The sequence below is a fragment of the Macaca nemestrina genome, chromosome 6 (assembly GCF_043159975.1).
Source record: "Macaca nemestrina isolate mMacNem1 chromosome 6, mMacNem.hap1, whole genome shotgun sequence".
Classification (NCBI taxonomy): domain Eukaryota; kingdom Metazoa; phylum Chordata; class Mammalia; order Primates; family Cercopithecidae; genus Macaca; species Macaca nemestrina.
The window spans coordinates 135,399,772-135,420,263 of record NC_092130.1 but is presented as its reverse complement, the minus strand read 5'-3'; the positions used below and the strand labels follow the sequence as shown (position 1 = coordinate 135,420,263).

The 20,492-nt window shown below is 32.8% G+C and overlaps 1 protein-coding gene across 1 annotated transcript in view; it reads right to left on the bottom strand.

The window, feature by feature from the left end:
- Window positions 1-20,492, bottom strand: part of LOC105487501 (hyperpolarization activated cyclic nucleotide gated potassium channel 1) — a 440,263-nt gene that overhangs the window by 187,878 nt on the left and 231,893 nt on the right. The window contains exon 3 of the mRNA XM_011750962.3: window positions 8,806-8,967. Coding sequence (XP_011749264.1) covers window positions 8,806-8,967 — 162 coding nt within the window. The remainder of the gene's footprint in view (window positions 1-8,805; window positions 8,968-20,492) is intronic.

Sequence of the window (20,492 nt, the reverse complement as noted above, 5' to 3'; positions counted from 1 at the left end):
TTATGACAGTAGTAAAAGGAAAAACCCTAAAACCCAACACACACATACAAAACACAATGACTTTTCACATATTTTTCATATATATTCTGAGCTCTTCCAGCATTGCAGCCAATTCATAGTTGGTTTCTATTTAAATTGGCAATGGTTTATAAAAGATGAAGTTATCTGGGGCTCATGAAGTAGAATGGTATGGTGGGTTCATCCTTAATCCAAGGGGAAATACAGATTTTATAACCAGCTACCATACTGTCTCTGGCTTTATGAAAATGGAAAAACAATTCTCTGTTTCAGACTCTTTAAAATGGTAGTGAATGTATTTTTATTTATTTCCTTCAAAATAGGTGAGATAATGTGTTATACATACATGAATACTATATTTGTGAAAGTCTCAACAACATTTAGAATAGCATGGATATAACGGAGAACTAAGTCTAGCAAATTAATCATTTTGGAGGAAATATTAGACAGCAAAATATGTTTTTTTCTTCAACTTTATCAGGTGCCACTTGTTAGATAAGGTAATTTCATGAATAGTGCTTCTTCTGCTATTTATTGCTTAAAATTTAAGAGCCAGTCTATGTAAGAGGGAACAAAAAACATGTTTGAAACTTAAGGCTTGCTCTTCCACTGCTGAAGCAACTCAAGGTCAACATAGCCAATATATAATCTCATCAATATCCCGTATCCCTCTCTATGATGAAATTATAGCTCAATTTAAAATTTTCTGAAATACATATTTATTTGAAAACAAAATATCAGATTAGAGTTGATTTCCTTATGTCTTTCCCGTAAAAGAATTCACATCTGAGAAGGAAGAACACACTATGTGAACTCTTTCCCTTTTGTGATGAGGTCATGTTTCTATCCAATAGAGAGCAGTTGCCAGGCAGACTTTGCTAATAGGCAGAGACAGGACCGCAAAGGAGAACTGCAACACTCAGCAGGCTGCTGACCTACTTTATTATTATAACTCATAGGAACTACGAAGGCATTTTCTTTTTCCAGTAGAGCTACAGTGACTTGTCAGCAAATTAGTCACCCTTTGTTAGGTCTTAAAACAAAACAAAACAAACAAACAAAAAAATAACCTTCTGTTATGGCAGTACATTCTATTTTTTAAAAAGCATTAATACTATCAGAATAATACAATTTCTAAGCCATAGAAATTCAAATCCAAAATAGATTACTGAACCTCAAGAGAGGGGAGATATATTTTTAATTAAGATATTTTTTAGCCCATTTCTTCGTCATATTACTTTGGCTATGTCAATCAGTTATTACCTAAGTAGTTAAATGGGCTCTGTAAACAAAAAGTGAATCTATTTTAATTTTGCCCTTAAATAGTCGATAGAATAGCAATAGATAAAATAATTATCTAGGTTTATATATTCTTTTTTTTTTTTTTTTTCTTTTTTGAGACGGAGTCTTGCTCAGTCGCCCAGGCTGGAGTGCGGTGGCGCGATCTCGGCTCACTGCAAGCTCCGCCTCCCGGGTTCACGTCATTCTCCTGCCTCAGCCTCCCGAGTAGCTGGGACTACAGGCGCCCGCCACTACGCCCAGCTAGTTTTTTTGTATTTTTAGTAGAGACGGGGTTTCACCGTGTTAGCCAGGATGGTCTCGATCTCCTGACCTCGTGATCCGCCGGTCTCGGCCTCCCAATAGGTTTATATATTCTAATTGTATATGAGAGCTTACATATGAATAATTCTTAATGCTTTTTTCCCCCAAATCATTTACATAAAATATCAATAAGTAGCTCTCTCTACTCTGCCCAGTCAGCACACATTTATTGGGGTGATTATAGTTTTTGAGCTAGAAGTGCCTGAAGTATCTTGATTCCCCACTCTGTTGAAGGTTCCTGATCTAAAGCCAAGTAATACTACTTGAAAAGAATGTCTCTCTATTTTGTGTGTCACTGGTCCTCGGTTTTTCATAGATTTTATTTCAATCCACAGAGGGCTACTACTAGAACACCAATGGGTGAATTAGAAAAAAGGCTGTACTCTCTGGGTATCTAAATTAGGGAGAGAAAATAGGCTTGCATGGCTTCATTTTCAAGGGAACACACTTTGGAGTAATTCACCAGCACTTGACCCATGCTGTTTGGGCAGTGTTAACATTTCAGAGCTCTCAATTCAAATTCCTATTAATAGATATGTCATATAATTTACCATTTCACTGGATTACAAATGTATTCATTGTTGAGCTTACATTTTGTGAAGTTTTATATAGTTTTCAGTATCCAGAAAAAATAGTTTGAATAAAAGCATGTTAGAATGTAAGCCTAATGAGGGCAGGGACTTTGTTTCATCCTCTACCATGTGTTCAGTGCCTAAAATAATGTCTGGAACAAAGAAATACTCCATAGATCATTTAAATGAAAAAATAAATAATATACACAATTCATAGTTAAGAAGCTAAGTACAAGAAAGTCAAGTGACTTGTATAAAATCAGATGATTTAGTGGTTGAGGCAATTCTGATATGTATTTCTTTAAATTTAATTCTGCCAATTTCACCCCCTATGTTTCTGTACAAATGAGTTAGGATACGCTATGTTATGTGTGAGCTTCAAATTAAGACACGTTTCTGGAACTCAAAAAAGAAAAAAAAAAAAAAGAGTTGAGGGCAGTATAGCAGCTTTTCAATGCTTATACCTGTAAGTGAAATATACTGCTATTTATAGGTCACTAACTATTAATTAATAGCACAGACAGGCACCCATCTAACTGAAAGGCAGCTAGAAAATATGGAAAGCAGGTGGCTATTTGGTTGTTAGTAAGTGTCCCTGTCACATTGTTTCAAATAAAAGTAAAATAGAGTAACCTAGATTTTCCAATGGAATCTCTTTTTCTCTCCATATAAAATTTTACTAATTAGACCATTACAGATACTTTTTACATCATTTTTTTTTCTCTGATATTGATAGATTGGTTCATGCATCTTAACTTTTTGGAAATTAATATATCTATAGATATGAAGAGAATGTAAGGCTTATTAATTTCGACTTCAGTAATTTAGAGTATGTCCATAAGTTCTAAATTCAGTAATTTAGAGTATGGTCAAGTGATTGATTAGTTATCTTTGAAAAAAATAACTTGAGATGTACAAATCATTAAAACAAAAACTGTCCAAGGAAGAACACTTAAATGGATAATTGAATAATCAGTTTGCACATATTTTTAAAATGCTGCTGATAATAACCATTTTGATTATAAATAATATTTTACTTAGCAATACATGCAAAGTTGGTATAGGAGCTGTCTAGGATGCAGATACACGAAAGACCAATTGCCTACCCTGTAGAATAGCACTTATGAAAATTAAATAGTGCACAGATTCCTTCAAATCACAACAAATGAATCATTACAATGAAATACCCTTGAGTTGGGTTAAATTATTTTGATCATAATGTTACTCAAATAAATACAAGTATAAAACTAAAACAAACATAATTTTACAAATCAAATACTAACAAAATAACGAATCAACAAATACATCTTAATGTAAATTTACTGTGATGAGTAATGCTGTTTTGCTAAAACCAGGTAGGTGCATACAATGTAAATGTAATGCTGTAATGCCAGTTTTTGTAGATTGTGTGATTTTATACAGTATTCTACAACTGAGTGCTATGGAATGACTAATTCGGTTATCCAAGTTTTTCTTCATTTTGACAATGGTTAAAATGTTGTACAGGATTTAATATGTTATTAATCCTTCAATTGGTATAAATGCATCATTTATTTGTTATGCTCATAAACCAGAATTATTTGATGTAACATCTCATGACACAACATGCTCCAACTACAAAAGCATATCCAGATTCCATATGTATGACATTCAGATAATCCTAAATTCATAACATGCTATGTTAAAACCTTCAAAATTATTACTAACATGTAACCAAACATTTATAAGATTGCTAGTAGGAAACATGGACTCCCTGACAGTAAACCTATAGACTTTAATTAAAGAAAGATTGCTCTAGGAATGTACTGTTTAGCTGAAAATCCTTCTTTATCTGTTCTATAAAGTCATTCCCTAGGTTATATCAGATATTTGAGATTCAGTTCAAAATTAATATGCAAGTTAACAAGCATCATTTATTTTCTTATATTCTTAAAATGAATATTTCATACTTGTAATTTTAACAAAAAACCATTACTCCCAATCTCGTTTATAATGATTTAATGTAATTTTAGTGTTGTATACCTAAACACATAGTCACAAAATGTCATGGGATTAAACTAATCTTATTAGAAAGCAATTATCTGCCATATCCAAGATTTTCATTCAGTTAGAATTCTATAATTCAGACTTATTTCTTGAATGAAACAAAAACAAATAATATAAACACAAAGCAAAGCTACTTCCTGTTCATGTTGTGTTTTGCTAGTTAGTATCTCCTTCCTGGTAAATTTAAGTAGCCTGCACTTTTAGTTCACTTTCCGTTGTTATAACAAAATACCACAGATGGGTAATTTATAATGAACAGAAATTTATTTAGCTCACGGTCCTGGAGGCTGGGATACCCAAGGTCTTTTAAAGTTTCATGTGGTGAGAGCCTTTGGGCTGTCCCTTACCATAGCATAAGGAAAGAAGGGTGAAAGGGCCAGCAATCACATGTGAAAGTGAGCTGGAGATAGCCGAACTTATTTTTATAACTAACCCCCTTCTCCAATAACAATTTTAATCTGTTCATGAGGTCAGTTTGCTCTTTGTGTAATCACCTCTTACTAGACCTTGCATCCCAACACTTCTGCAGTGGGGATTAGGTTTTCAACACATGAAGTTGGAAGGATACATTTAAACCATAGCACCCAGGATGGTTAGTGATTGAATTTTTAAAAATAATATTTGAATAAAAACTTTAATGAGCAATATAGCAAGATTGCAAAGGAATTCACTGAGAGGAACTGAACCTACTTTTATGGAATTATAGGAATAGATATATTAAACAAATTATCAACACTACAGTTACAGATATAGTATAATTACAGCATTGACTTTGAGTTTCTCCTCATCTAGCTAGTGGGATACAGATAAAAGCATGGGTATAAATGCAGATACAGGTAAGGAGGATATAAATATATACTAATTAATATTTAAGAATAAAACTCATTTAGTGATGGAAGGAAGCAATGAAGAAGAAATAATAAACATAAAGAATTTGTTAGACCCACTAATCTTTATCATAAATAATTTAGAATCAGAGTCTAATGTCATAGCATGTTTGTCAAGCCCAAACCCAAGACAGACTAGTACATTCCTGCATATATCTTGACCTGGCTTTCTTAATTTTTTGATTTTGCAACTTGATTTTGGTTTTCTACATCTCACAAAAGATCAATCTTGCCACTTTTTAGTGTCAGAGCTCAAACGTTAATTTTAACGTGATTTTCTACTGCAATTGGAGTGCTTTAACTAATACGTTTTGTCTCTTTATTACTACCTTCCTTAACTGTTCTTTATAATGTATGCTGCACAAAACCTTCCAACATGGTTTAGAGTAGAAATTACGGAGTCAGATATGTAAGCATTCTACTCTTAGTTCTATAATCTAGCTGTGTGACACTGACTATTCATTTAACTTCTAAAAACTTTAGTTTTCCTAACCAAACAGTGGGGCAAAATAATGTTTACCTCATTCAGTTGCTGTGTGGACCAAATAAGATAGCATCCTTCAAAGCACAGAGTTTTGTATATATTAAGTGTTAAATAAATGCAGGGTGCTTTTGTTTTTATATCGGATTTTCACTTTTCCATTATAACTCTTTGTGCATAAATATACTTTGCTTTTTGTTATTGCAATAAACGATTTACCAGAACTCCATAGCTTTAGAATGGAAAACAGTATCTTCAAGGTCAAATGATATTATAAGGATTCTCTGTTGATTCAAAAATGGTCTTTTTTTATGGTTATTTCCTTCGCATCGCTATTATACACAATATAAATTAGGCCAGGCATGATGGCTCATGCCTGTAATCCCAGCACATTGGGAGGCCAAGGTGGGAGCATCACTTGAGGCCAGGAGTTTAAGACCAGTCTTGGCAACATAGCAAGACCCCATCTCAAAAAATAATAAAATAAGTTATGGCTTTTATATTTGAACATACATGATGGTTTCCTTCTCTCTACATTAGAGTTACACATGGAAATAATGTTAAATAAGCACAAAAGAAAATAAAAACCAATTTCATATGTAAGTCTGCAGCCAAAAAAAAAAAAAAGCCAAGAAGTGAATTGCAAATTCTGGAAGGATATTTTGTATAATGTCAGGATATAAAAAAAAGTGGAAGGTTGGGCTATGTTGGAATAAACATACTACACACACATACCACACACACACCAACACACACATTTGAGCACATATAGACATGTTAAAGAAAAATAATCCAGAATTTTTTTCAATAAATGCATTATCATCAGATATATTAAATAGTATATTGCCTTATAATTATACTACCATACGTACTTTATAGACATTCCAAAATAGTTATTTTACTATTTCTATGATGATAATTGGTATTTTTCTGAAAGACACATAGGAAAAATGTAAAATAATAAATTTTTACCAAATTAAATATTGGTTGGTGCCAATGAATCATCTTTTGGCAGTAGTGCTAATGTTTTTATACTATCCTCTCAGTCAGTAGCCAGACTATAGAGCTATTGCCTTTTCTTCTACTGAAAAATATCATTATTACTATTTTTCCATATACTTTACTCCTTCAAAGATAAGTAAAGTGACAGATCTATAATCAAGTAGACATCACAGGTTTGAAAAATGAGCTAAACAAACTACTGCTTACTTTGTTATTTAGTTATTGAAACTACCATATAGAATATTTCTCAAATAAACTTTCAATGATAAGTGACTAAATCACAACAAATTAATGTGTCAGGTACTATTCTAGGCACTTTCTATGGTCTGAATGTGACTCCCAAAATTCATGTGTTAGAAGCTTAATCCAAAATACAACAATGTTGGGAGGTGGGGCCTAATAAAGGTGTTTAGGTCATGATTGCTTTGCTCTCATAAATGGATTAAAGAAGGCTTTCAGAAGTGTGTTCCTGTCTTTCCACCTTCTGCCATGTGAAGGATAGATTTTTCTTCTCTGGAGGACATAGCAGCATGGTGTCATCTTAGATAGAGAAATTGAACCTGCTGGCACCTTCATCATGGACTCTCCAGGCTCCAGAGCAGTGAGAAATAAATTTCTGTTTTTATAAATTACTCAGTCCGTAGTATTCTATTATAGCAGCACAAAATAAACCAAGACACCACTGGAAATAAAGGACAGACGAGAACAGACATTACATTCTCGTGTGGGGAACACAGAAAAATATAAATAACAAATAAGAGTGTATGTCTCTCTCTCTCTCTTTGTGTGTGTGTGTGTGTGTGTATGTGTGTGTGTGTGTATCTGTGTGTGTGTTGCTAAATGCCTTTATTATTAACATATAAACCAGTGGAATAATATAAAAGATAAGGTGGTCAGGAAAGCTCTCTGTGATTTAGTGATATACAAGCAAAATTAATGAAGGTGAGATCTAAGTAAATATAATAAATATCAGGCCAAATATCAATGAAAGCATAGAAAAGGTAGAAAGAAACAGGAAGGAAGGAAGGAAAGAAGGAACGAAGGAAGGAAGGAAGGAAGGAAGGAAGGAAGGAAGGAAGGAGAAAAATAGGGAAGAAGACAGAAAAGGAAGAAAAGAAGACAATGCATCATAACTTTCAATGTAAACCGCCTTTTTTTTTTTTTTTTTTCCCAAATAGAAAGCCTGTGCTACAATCATTAGGAATCTTCGGTGTCCATGTCATTTCTACAAAAATAAGCCAAGAAATCAATAGTAGAACAGTTTGAAAAAAGAGAGTATCTGATTTATACCTAAGGGAAAAGTGTAAAAATCTCATAAAATTAAAGTACCATAAAATGTCACATATCAAAGAGGGCTATTCACAGTTAAACAATGTTTTATTAAGTAAAAATGTAATTAAAATGTAATGCAGGAAGAAAATATGGGAACTTACACAAAAAGAACAAATATTTGTGAACACATGCGTGAGTGTGTATAAATATATAGAGAGAGATTTATAGATATATCTACTAAAATATTCACAGTTCTTTTAATTCTTTTGCGAGTGTTGAGTGTTGCGCTACATAGATCAAAACATATCTTCTTAAAATTACATAGGAATATACCTAGCTATTTAAATCAAATTTATATTTTGTAGATTTTTAAATATTTACATATCTTTCAGAGGTAAGTTTAAAGCCTACCTTTTCCACGAAGTTTTCCTTATTTTCCCTAGCAAAAAGTAAGTATCTGAAACTTCACTTCACTTCATACATATTTAATCTATATCTATGCTGATGTACCTACCTTTGCATGTTTTACAATCCCTAAAAGTGTATGTCTTGAACATAATGAATGCTTTAAAATGTTGACGAAATAAGGAGTTATTCTAAGCCACAGGCATTTTTGAAAGAATGCTGTGCCATGGTCATATTTTGTGATTGTACCTTTGAAATAAGATATGCCTCAGTATACACAGAATAAAATATATGAAAGTAGATGTTGTAACATATACGTACTCAGGAACATAGTCAATAGGTAAAATTTAGTTGTAACCACCCCCCACAAACATAACATCTGATTTTATATTCATAGAAGCAAAATCAAGTTGTCTGTAAATATTTATAGAGGAGAAATCAGATCATTGTAACATAATTACTTAAAAGGTTTTGGCACAACGTTGAAAAGTCAGAGTGTAAAACAATACAAATTACTTACAACCATTTCATTTAAAGACACCCAGCAATCTGGTGGGAAGTCCTGCAGTAGTGGTACTAAGAACTGAAGACAACCATCCCAGTGACACAGGAGCAGCATCATGCCGATGAGATTAAAAATTCTCACCACTGCACTGGCAAGATCATACGTCATGTGGAATATCTGTTGACCAAAATATAAAATCAATTCTTATAATCAATTTTTTAGAAAAATCAAGCATACTACTGATAGTAGGAATTGATGTTATGTAGTGTAAGTATTGATTTAATAAAAATATGGGAATAACTTGCAGAAATAGAAACAGATTACATTTCTTTATTTTTACAATAAGGTTGACACTCCACTTTATGAATATTAAAGCCAACTATGTTTCATGAACAACAGAGATAGCATGAATATATAAATGTATGTATTAAAGAACATCGATATTGCCAGAAGTTTTTCTTTATTGTTCTTTTGCATATTTTAGCAAAGCTAAAATGATGGGTAACTTCTACTGTGCTTCTCATCCCTTGTTATATTAATAGATTTGTTGAAAGACAAAGAAAATACGCAAGGGCTGAAAATCATATGCTAAAGGAGTTCAGCTGCAAAATATGAAGTAATACTTATAATAAGTTATGGTTGAAGTATAGCTATGTGAGTGGAGATATTTCTTTAATTGTGGATACTGAACATAAATAGAAGCCTTTGAGATAAAGGCTACCTGGATTTGATTTAAAAACAATCGTGTAACACTTTTAAAAATCGTAACTGTTTCCATAAACTTTTTGTATTTTTATGGTACACGCTTTACTTTTCAGTCACACTGATTGTATTTTCATGAAATTCAATATGGTAGGTTAGATTATTTCAGAAAACCCAAACATCGTGACAAATCAACATAATCCATCAAAATTTTACAAATCGAAACAAATATGCATCTTTACATCTGTAACTATTCATTTTTTTCTAGAATTTACAAGAAATAGATTCAGAATGTGAGTCCTTTCTTTAGCAGTTTATTGTACTCTCTAACTGACTGCTAAAATAGTTTCTACTTATATTTTACCTAGTCTAGAATAGCAAAACCCACTTGGGAGCAGACCTACATTGTAGAATTAAGTTTTGTTATAATTGTTAAAGAATTACTGCATTAATAAATACAATTAAATATAAGAAAGTACATATACACACAATAACTTCAGATATTTAGAATCACTTTTTGTATGAATCACCAAAAGAATGGTGTGTTTTTGAAGTAACAAGGCAAACTTGTATTGAAAAATTATCCAAAAAATGTAAAGAAAACAAAAAACTACGTTTGGTTTTAGAAATGATATATCTGTAAGAAAACATCTATAATTCTTAAAATACACATACAGAACTACACAGAGTTAAAATGACAGGGTATCTGTGATTTTGCTTTTATAAAATAACCAAATCTGTCTTTAATTAAATGTTTTTCAGTTTGATATTTTTCTACGAGCATTAATTCTTTCTTTAAACAATCTTTTTGAGGTAGGAATTATAGTGAGCAAAAAGATTATTTTTCCTGGGAATATACACACTGTTCTGAATACTTTTTAAAAAGAAAGTTGGTGGTTCTAGATTTTAACAGCAACAGATCACAGATTTTGATATTCAGACAGCTATACACACAACTTCTTTTGTAGCATTAAGAATTTTATTTTTCTGTAAGCTACTTTTTATTTTGGTTTTAAATTTGGAAAACCCACAGAAACATCTTTTTGATATTATTCCCTCTGATATTTCTTGGTCACTGAATACATAAATAGAAACTCTACTAACAATTTCATCAATAATTTCTTATTAAAATTATATACTAAACCAATTAAAAAAAGCTTTTACTGATAAAGTTGGAAAAAGTCATCATAGACTTAGATTTTTTTGTTGTTGTTTAGTAACAGAATTTATATTTATATCTTAATATTTCCTGAGGAAATGATTCAAGATGTCTTATGGGTAGAGACTATGTTTTGCGGGGAAATAGTGTTAAGTTGCAGAACATAAAGTTCTGGAAAAACCAGGAAACATATCACCTTTCAGCCCAATTATTTGAAGCAACTAATATCTATCTGAAAATATGACAAAATCTACAAATTGTAAGTATACAGGCAGCGGCCATGATTCAATTATCAGGCTTTAGAGTGGAGTATGGAATGGTCTAGAGAACTAGCATCCATTCTTAGTAGAGCTGACTGGGGTTTTTGTTTGATTTTGCATTTTCTACCTCCTTTTGGGAAATTAGATTCTTTTCATGGGCTCTTAAGAGATAATTAAGATAAAATAATATGCTAAGTTATCAAATTCCTTTAAGAAAACCCTAATATCTCTAAAATGTTCTCCAGAGAAACAGGACCACTATTTTCATTGAGGAAGTTAATGGGGTTATCACATCAGTGATAACACATTAGAAACATTTTTTGTTTTGCTACTATGTATTTCCATGAACAAGATTCCATGAATAAGATAATGCCTAGATTCAAGCCTATCTGTTACCAAATAGTCATTCCCAATTCCATAATGTTAGCTAGTACTAGTTTCATACAGTAACTCTGTAATTTTTGGAGTACTCAATAAGAGCTCACATAATTAATTTTATAAACAGTCTCCCTTATGGACATTAATATTATGTGTTCAAAATCGATATCACCTTCGGAGCTATCCCAAAATTTAACTTTGGAGAAGGTACAAACAAGTTGGGTATTTTTACATTGGTTAATAGCAGAGGCAAATTTCAACTAATCAAACCCATATACCTTCATCTTTATTATCTAACTGATAAAAGAGCATATATAAAGTATATAATATTACTTGTTATGAATACGTGAATGTGTGCATTATCTCAGCCCGATCTCATTGTCTTTTGAACCCTTATAACTAAGATACTCTGGCAGGTATAATCATTACGTATGACCTGAATACTGAGATTAATGGCTCTGTTAAAACTTTACTCCAGAAAGATCTGGAATGAGAAGTCTACTTCCTTATGGAGCTCACACATCTGTAGATAGTCAGGTTAACCAAAGAAGGAAGCATCTGATCTAACTTATGCATAGCCACAACTTATTATTAATAAGGACAGCTTGTAGGATAAATCTAAATGTGACTTCATTCACCGTACTAATCAAATGGCTAACACTATTGATTAATATTTTCAGTTTTTCTTCATCTATAGGGTGGACATTCTTAAGTAATAAATTTCCATATCAATCAATTGTCTTGGTGCTACTGCATGAAAACTTGACTGTTTGCAAAATGGCACCATGAATGACACTCAGTAAACCGTTACTAACTGAATGAATGAGAGAGTTGAAAGGGTTTAATAACATAAATAACCTTTTATGGTGTTAAGAGTATAACGCTTTGCTTCTGTATCTTAAACAATGGGATTAAACAAACAAAAAAAATCTTCATTATTATTTTCCATCTTCTAAGTAATCTGACTTGAAACCTGACTTGAGGGCTCAGGGCTGAGGTAACAGAAAGAAAGGCTCTTTTCACTGACTAGCAATACACTTTCAAGTTACTTTCAAGGGGCATTTATAGGAGTCAACTGAAAAAAAATGTAATTAAAATAAGTTTTTCGGCCAGGTGCGGGGGCTCACGCCTGTAATCCTAGCACTTTGGGAGGCCGAGGCAGGCAGGTCACAAGGTCAGGAGTTCAAGACCAGCCTGGCCAATGTGGTGAACCCTTGTTTCTACCAAAAATGCAAAAATTAGCCGGGTGTGGTGGTGGGCGCCTGTAGTCCCAGCTACTCAGAAGGCTGAGGTAGGAGAATTGCTTGAACCCGGGAGGTGGAGGTTGCAGTTAGTCGAGATTGTGCCACTGCACTCCATCCTGGGTGACACAGCAAGACTTTGACGCCAAAAAAAAAAAAAAAAAAAAAAGTTTTTAAACAACTCTTTAATCTTATTTCTACCATATCTAGACTATGAACAATATATTTGGAAGACACTGTGCTTTACATTTGTTCAGCTCAGGACATTGTGCTGTTCATGTGACCTTAATAAGAGGAAAGATCTGGTCACAAATTCTCATTGAACTTTTTTTATATTATAGTTTTAGAATTTTATCTAGTTGGAGTCCAATACTTCCAGACAAGATAACTAATTAACTTTCTAAAACTGAAAAATGCTCTACGATATTTTAAGTAAGAATCCCAAATTCTACCCTAATATTTGCAGAATTGTTCATCATAAGGGTAATTTTTTGTAATATTTTCCCAGGAGCAATGTTTATTTCATCCTGTTTTTAAAAGGTCATTCTAAACTGCACTATACAACAGATATCCATAAATAAGCTGAATTCTTTTAAAATGCTTCCATATTATTTCTTGATGAACTGGATTCATCAGTCTTTCAATCTAATAGCTTGTATATAAAACTAGTGACCTTAATTATGCTTAATTATTTGTTCTACTTTGTTTTCCTTAACCAAAACACTATCAAAAATAATTGAAGACTTCTTATATTGTGTATTAAACTGTCTTTAGTCTTTGACTTTACAGACTGGGATCTGGGCTACTTTGTGTGATCTTAATATTGATTCAAGACTTCTTAATATACCTTCATAAGTATCAAAGTAAGATTAAGAAAATGGGCCAAAAATGGCTCTCTTGACACAGAACATTGTTTTTAAAAAGGTGTAAAACAAGGTTGGATTCTTCTGTTTCTCTTTATAAATTGGCACCTGCACGACTTATAGTTTTTAGATGGAGTATAAACATACCATCCTGACACAAAATAAAAAAAAAAAAATAGATACTCAGATTCAGTTTTACTGCTAACATATATTCAGGGCTCAATATGTGATCGTCCTAATCAATGGTAAAATAAATACTTTAAAAGCCCTATTATACTTCTGCAATTCTTGCCCTGAAAGTCATTCAGGTCATCTTTCCATGCTTTAGGTGCAAAGTGTAGAAGGTTTTACTTCATATGAGAGAATAACACTCTTCACAGTAATCTCTTTTAACACTGACCAATGACTGCAGTCATTGGATGAATCTTATCAGTCCCCGTTTTAACTAGGATTTTATTCGGACTGAGAATACTTTAACATTTAAAAGGTCAACCATCTGGACATCTCAAAACTATCAGCTTCTGTCCATAGTCTAAAAGCAATAATCCACTCTTCAGCCTCCTCCAAGTATTGTCCCATTCTCATGCTCTTGGGTGCTTTTCACTTGGATTCTTCTTTCCACTATTCCTTCCAAAACTCCTCCTACACAACCAATTAACTATCAAATACTCTCAGCCACCTCATGAAATGCTTTCTCTATTTCTCTGCTTTTCCTGAGACTTAAGATTCTTCCCACCTCCTTCCCCTCACCAAAGACACAACTTTTCTGGTAGCTTTCTCAAAGTTTGTTCACTTCTTTCAAACCCCAATGTCTTAGGTTCTGATGTGAGTGCCCTCATTTCCTCACTGCCCTCTGACACCGTCACACATTATTTGTCAAGCTATATAAAAAATTTATTTTCTTAATATTCATTCTATTTGCCTACACTACTCATAATTTTGCTCATTTCTGGCATCAAACAACCTCCCAATGTCCACGTGCCACACATCTCCATTTATTAAGGGCTCTGTCCTTTTGCACTGCATTTTCTCTGAAAAAAATGTCAACTTCTGATTAATCACAACCACCACCTTCTGTACCTAAGCTTGGGAAGATTACTGAAGAGCAAACTGTGTAGCTTGTACTTACTTTAATTTTTTTAAAGGATAGCAACCTTAGTTGAGGCCCTCAGCAATGGTCTATCCATTTCCCTATTCCTAACATCATCCCATTCTCTCTTTCCACTTCCCAAAAGCCCCTGACTATCTTGTTCAGTTTCAGCTTAAAGATTTATCTTTTCCAAAGGAGATACTCTTACAGTTGAATTCCACCAACTTTGACCACCATACCCTCAAGCAAATATATATTTGTAATTTTCTTATTTGTTTTTTCCCAGTCTTAACAGATGTATCTTTTATTCCTAACGAGTCCTTACTAACTTTTAGATTATTAATCTGATCAGTCTTTCCAGAAACCCACTCAATTCAGACCTCCTTAACCTGTGGTAAAAACCAGACCTATTCCCTAACAGTTGTGGATAGACACTTTGTAAAATGTAGAACAAATTGATTAATATAAAAATAAAATTTAAAAAGAGAACTTAAGCCGGGAGTGGTGGCTCAAGCCTATAATCCCAGCACTTTGAGAGGCCGAGGTGGGCAGATCACGAGATCAGGAGATTGAGACCATCCTGGCTAACACGGTGAAACCCTGTCTCTACTAAAAATACAAAAAAAAAAAAAAAAAAAAAAAAAAAAAAAAAAAAAAAAAAAAAATTCTAGTAGTCCCAGCTACTCGGGAGGCTGAGGCAGGAGAAAGGCATGAACCCGGGAGGCAGAGCTTGCAGTGAGATGAGATTGCGCCACTTAAGACATCCATAATATAAACCTACTGCTTATGTGCTTGGCTATGGTGGCAATATCAAATTGACCTAATTTTACTTAACTACTTTTCTTCAGAATCATTAACTTCATCTATGCTAGACTTATCCCCAAAGATTTAAAAACAATAAAATCTCTCAATTCCTAAAAAAACATTTTAATTGAAAAAGAATCTTCACTTCCTAGGTATTTTCCTAATTCTTTTTTCCCCTCTTTTTAGTCTTCTCTGTTTAGTTTCTCAAATACAACTCATGGGAACTTTGAGACACAGAGAGAGCTGACCTGCCCTACAGGGTAAAACAGATTTCTTTTCATGGCTACATGTACATATTACCAGGAGGCACAAAGCAAAATTTGATTTCCAGAAGGACAGATGTGTCGTAGCTACTCGGGGCCTCTGAGTCTCAAACCAACCCATCTATGAGGAAAATGTGAAGATATTTCAGGCTGACTTTCTTTTCCCAAATGGTGTATCAAAACTTAAGAAGTTTTTTGATACACCATTTGGGAAAAGAAAGTCAGCCTGAAATATCTTTCTTTTGAGAAATATCTTTCTTCTGAGAAATCTTTTTGAATGGGCACAGATATGATATCATTGAAACATTAGAGAAATATATGTCTCATTACATGACTGCAGTAAACAAAACAGTACTTTTCATAACAACTATATTTCTCATAGAAGTAGTTATAGAACAGAATGTATTCTTTATCAATCATGAGTTGTAAAATAAAGTATAGCCGTATATGTTATTTTAATCCACATATTCCTTTAGTAAACATATACGTTTGCATAAAATAAAAAGAAAGCAATTTCAGGCATTTTAGTTATTTTTTAAAAACCTTTCATGTTTCTTAACTGCCTTTTCAACTCTATTTTACCTTGGCTATTACTTAGAATTTCTATATGTTTCTTTCTTTCTTTTTTTTTTTGCTGCTATATGATATATGATATACCAGCCATTTCTATGCATACATATTTTTTGCATAGAATTTTAATTTCATCTATTTAAAACATTTATGAAAAAGTGTTTTTAATGGAAACTTGTTATTTATTTAGCTTTAACAGTCTCAGAATAATCAGAGATAATGTATTACTAAGAGAAATATGAAAAATGGGAAACTTACAATATGAATCCTTTGAACATTTTTAGTAAGAAACGATGACAGGAAATGGGTATAATGTAAACTGTAAAAGTATAAACTTTGAAAGCTGTCAAACATAATGCCTGGTGGCATCATGCTCAACAAATGTTTTTCTTCCTATAGTAGTTATTCAAATAACAATCAATTTGTATAAAGGGGTCAGTACTAATAAGTATCTAACTGAGCTGAACTATTTCTATTAATTTTAATCATTTTTTTTTTCAAATTTCAAGTCAACAGCAGCTGACAACTTGGAATAGGTCAAAAAAGAAACAAAAATATTTTGATAGGTGACATTTTGGTATAGTTATATTTTAATATTATAGTCATATTTAAAATATCACCTATTTTAATATGATAGGTTATTGTTTTTAACTGAATCTACCCAAATCTTTATAATTCTTAAGTTCCTTAGGAAAAGAAGTACATCTTTTCAACTTTCATGATGACCATGTGACAGGTCAGAACATTTATTTATTGTACCATGCCCAGGAAAAATGAAAGAGCAAGCATAACCTCATATGCTTAATTTACTTTTAAAAGCAGCTTAAGTGATGGGAAAATCAAATTATGAATGAATATTGGAAATGACCCCACTAAGAAGAAATTTCAATGGATTAATACTCTAAAAAAAAAAACTAAAATTAAACAATGTAAGATCATTGTCTATTCCTCTATTACAAATTTCAAATGTCTGCAAATGTAGACGATATTTACAAATTGTGCAACCACTGACATATTTAAATGAGGTGATAACTACATATCTTATGATGGATCTTTGAACCTCATTTCAATGACGTTTGTCTGAAGATTATTTGGTGTTTACTATATACACTTAATTTCCAGATGTAAGTCAGCACTAATATATTGATTTGATTAAATATTACTATTATTTTCTGAAGTTTTTTCTAAAATTTATCCTGAGAATTCAAAATAAAATATCAACTTTAAATTTAAAAATGCAATGTTCTTTTTATTGTGTAAGAACTACAATTAAATATTGTAGTTATTTATATTTGTGTATTTATACACAATTAAAAATACTAATAAATGCTAATTATAATTAGTATATAATGTATAAATATAATACTAATTATAAATGGGCGTGTGTGTGTGTGTGTGTTTGTGTGTGTGTGTATGTGAGTGAATGTTGAGAAAGATGGTGAAACAGCAAACTAACAGACAAACTAGCAATATTCTATTAACTCCGCTTTGGTTCTTCCACTAAAAGAAATGAGAGTGAGCCTTACACTGGCACAAATTGCACAACGTCTTTAATATCCCTGTCTCCCCTCATCATTTTAAGTCTAAAAAGTTATGTGCCAACTCGCTTACTGCACCATTTAATAGGTAAAATCTATAGGGGAGATAACAGAAACAAAAACAGGCTTTTGAAAAAACTGTTAAGATGAAAACAATGCTTATTCATAATTTTTTAAGCATTGGTCATCAGAGTTGCATCATGCATTGGCACAACATTTTGTTATTCTGGCCAGGTAAGCCAGTCAAGTGCAGAATATTAATTTATTTGAGTGGGTTTGTGTCAGAGATGCTCTGGAAGAAACAGAGGTATTGGTTTGCTGTCTTGGCATATACCTTCCAAAAGAAATCAGTAAGTACATGATTTTGGTATTAAGCCAATAATATTGCACTACAGTTCTTTGTGAACAAACCATGCATTCTTCTATTTGATTGAACTTAATAAAAGATAAAAACATATTAGTGCAAGACTCCCCCAAAAGAAACTAAACCTTAAAAAATAAGGAAGCATTGGCAAATTTTCTAGCACCCCAAGAAACAATTGAGTAAGATTTGATCTATTGGAAATTGGCATGATTTTAGATTCACTAGTTGAATACCTTCCAGAAGGAAGGCATCATAATGCTCCATCAATTCAGGTAATAATAGTACATCTAGATACTTGATAGATCATCTTAAGTGACAAAAATACTTAACTATCTGAATTGTCAAAAGTTTATTGAATTAATCTATGTGGAAGCATCCTTAAAAGTAATAAGCCTTATTTGTATAAGTTTGATTTTTCTTATCACTGAAACCATCTATTAAGTATTTGCTATGTGCAGAAAGTAATATTAGGCACCAGGTTCACCATTGCTTAAGACATCACCTTCCACATCCTCACTAAACCACACGAACCCTTACTTTTCTAGAGATCTCTCACTTACTTTAATCAGCACTCATTTTTCTCTAGACCTACTGGAGAGCTATCATAATTGTTGTGTTCTTTAACATTATTATGTAATTTCCTCACTCTGTCTCAGTTTATAGTTTTATTTAAGTGGGAGACTGGTTAGACGAGTAGGCACATATTTGATAATATCTTTCTGTCTTATCTATTTAATAACACCTTGTCTGGATACAGAATTCTAGAATGAAAATAATGTTCTCCCAGATACTTAAAGACTTGACTCCATTCCTTCAAGCATTTATTGAAACTATATCTTTCCCCAAACATAGGTTTAATTTTTTTAGTGAAAAGATAAAGAGCTTTACATTAAGATAAATAAAAATGGCCCAAAATCTATACATTTGTTCAATGGGTGGGAGGCAAGAAATGGGTGATGATTCATGGAGGTATAGGGCTGACCTTAAATTAAAATTCCTTCCAATATTCTGAGCTATTGCTCAATTACATTCTCCATTATAAAACTTCTGACTCCAACTCCAAATGTTTCAAAGATTCCACTGTACAGATTGGCTCCCATTTCTTTTGCAGACTCAGTTGTAGCATATCTCCGAGTGTGATTTTATCTCCTTCTGTCAGTCTGCATTCTTCCTTCCCTTGTCTTTCAGTTCTTGAAAAGTTTTATGTATTGCTCTGTCTTAAAGAGTTCCCTGAACTTGTTCACTTTTGTGTTATAGATGTATTCCTTTACTCACTTTGATTCTTTAATTGCTTTGGACTCAAGAGCAACAGAAAGCCCACATGTGTTGTCTTATCCCTCCTGTTGAACCATGAACGTTTATCTTACAATGTATATTTTCTTCAATCATTTGACTTGGAGTTATATAACATTGAAAGTATTTATATAACTCAAATCCATTAACTGCATGTTTGAGCTTCACATATTTGTATTCCAAGATAAATTTGAAATCACTTTCACAAGTCCCTCTCCAATTCATAAAATTATGTTGGACTGCCATTACTGAATTTAATTCATAAATTGATTTGTGTCTATCATTATTTTTTCAAAAACTTAATTTACCTCACATTCAGCCTTGCTTTCCTTGAAAACATGGTCCACTTGGCATCCAGAATGATCATTTTACAATTCAAACCTAATCATATGATCTCCTGCTTGAACTTTCACTAGATATTCAAGAAATCTTTATGAAGCTCATATTCTTGGCCTGGCATTAAAGGCCCTTTGTGATGTGGTCTCTGTACTACCATTTTATTCTCATCTCTCACCCTTCCTAGGTATTCCAAGCTTAAGGCAAACAAAACTTGTCATAGTACCCTTTAAGATAGTTGATCAGAGTCTGCATTTGTTTACATGCTATTCTTTCCTGGTATACTACCTTCCATCCTATTCATTTTCTGACCGATGACCTTATTCGTACTCAAATGTTGCTTCCTCAGGAAAGGCTTTTTTGGCCTCTCCAGGGAGAAAATTAAGTACTTACTCCTATAGGGGCTTGTCCTTAAATCTGTAAAAGTGTTTAATGCATTGCTATAATTACATGTTTATGTGTCTGTGTTCTTACTAGATAGTAAGTCCTAGAGGTCAAGAATTGCATTCACAAAACATGCTCTTAACACGTTTACAAATTAGAAGAAAGTAAAAAACGGAGGAAAAGGGGAAAGACAAGAGGAAGGGAGGAAGGGAAGGAGGGAGGGAGGGAAGAAGGGAAGGAAGGAAGGAAGGAAGGAAGGAAGGAAGGAAGGAAGGAAGGAAGGAAGGAAGGAAGGAAGGAAGGAAGGAAGGAAGGAAGGAAGGAAGGAAGGAAGGAAGGGGCAGGGAAGGAGAGAGGGGGGAGATCCCAGTTCAGAAACATTTGGTATGATTATATATTGTTTCCAAATACTCTTTGTGACAATAGAATAGGGCCTCTAATCTGAAAAGAATACTTA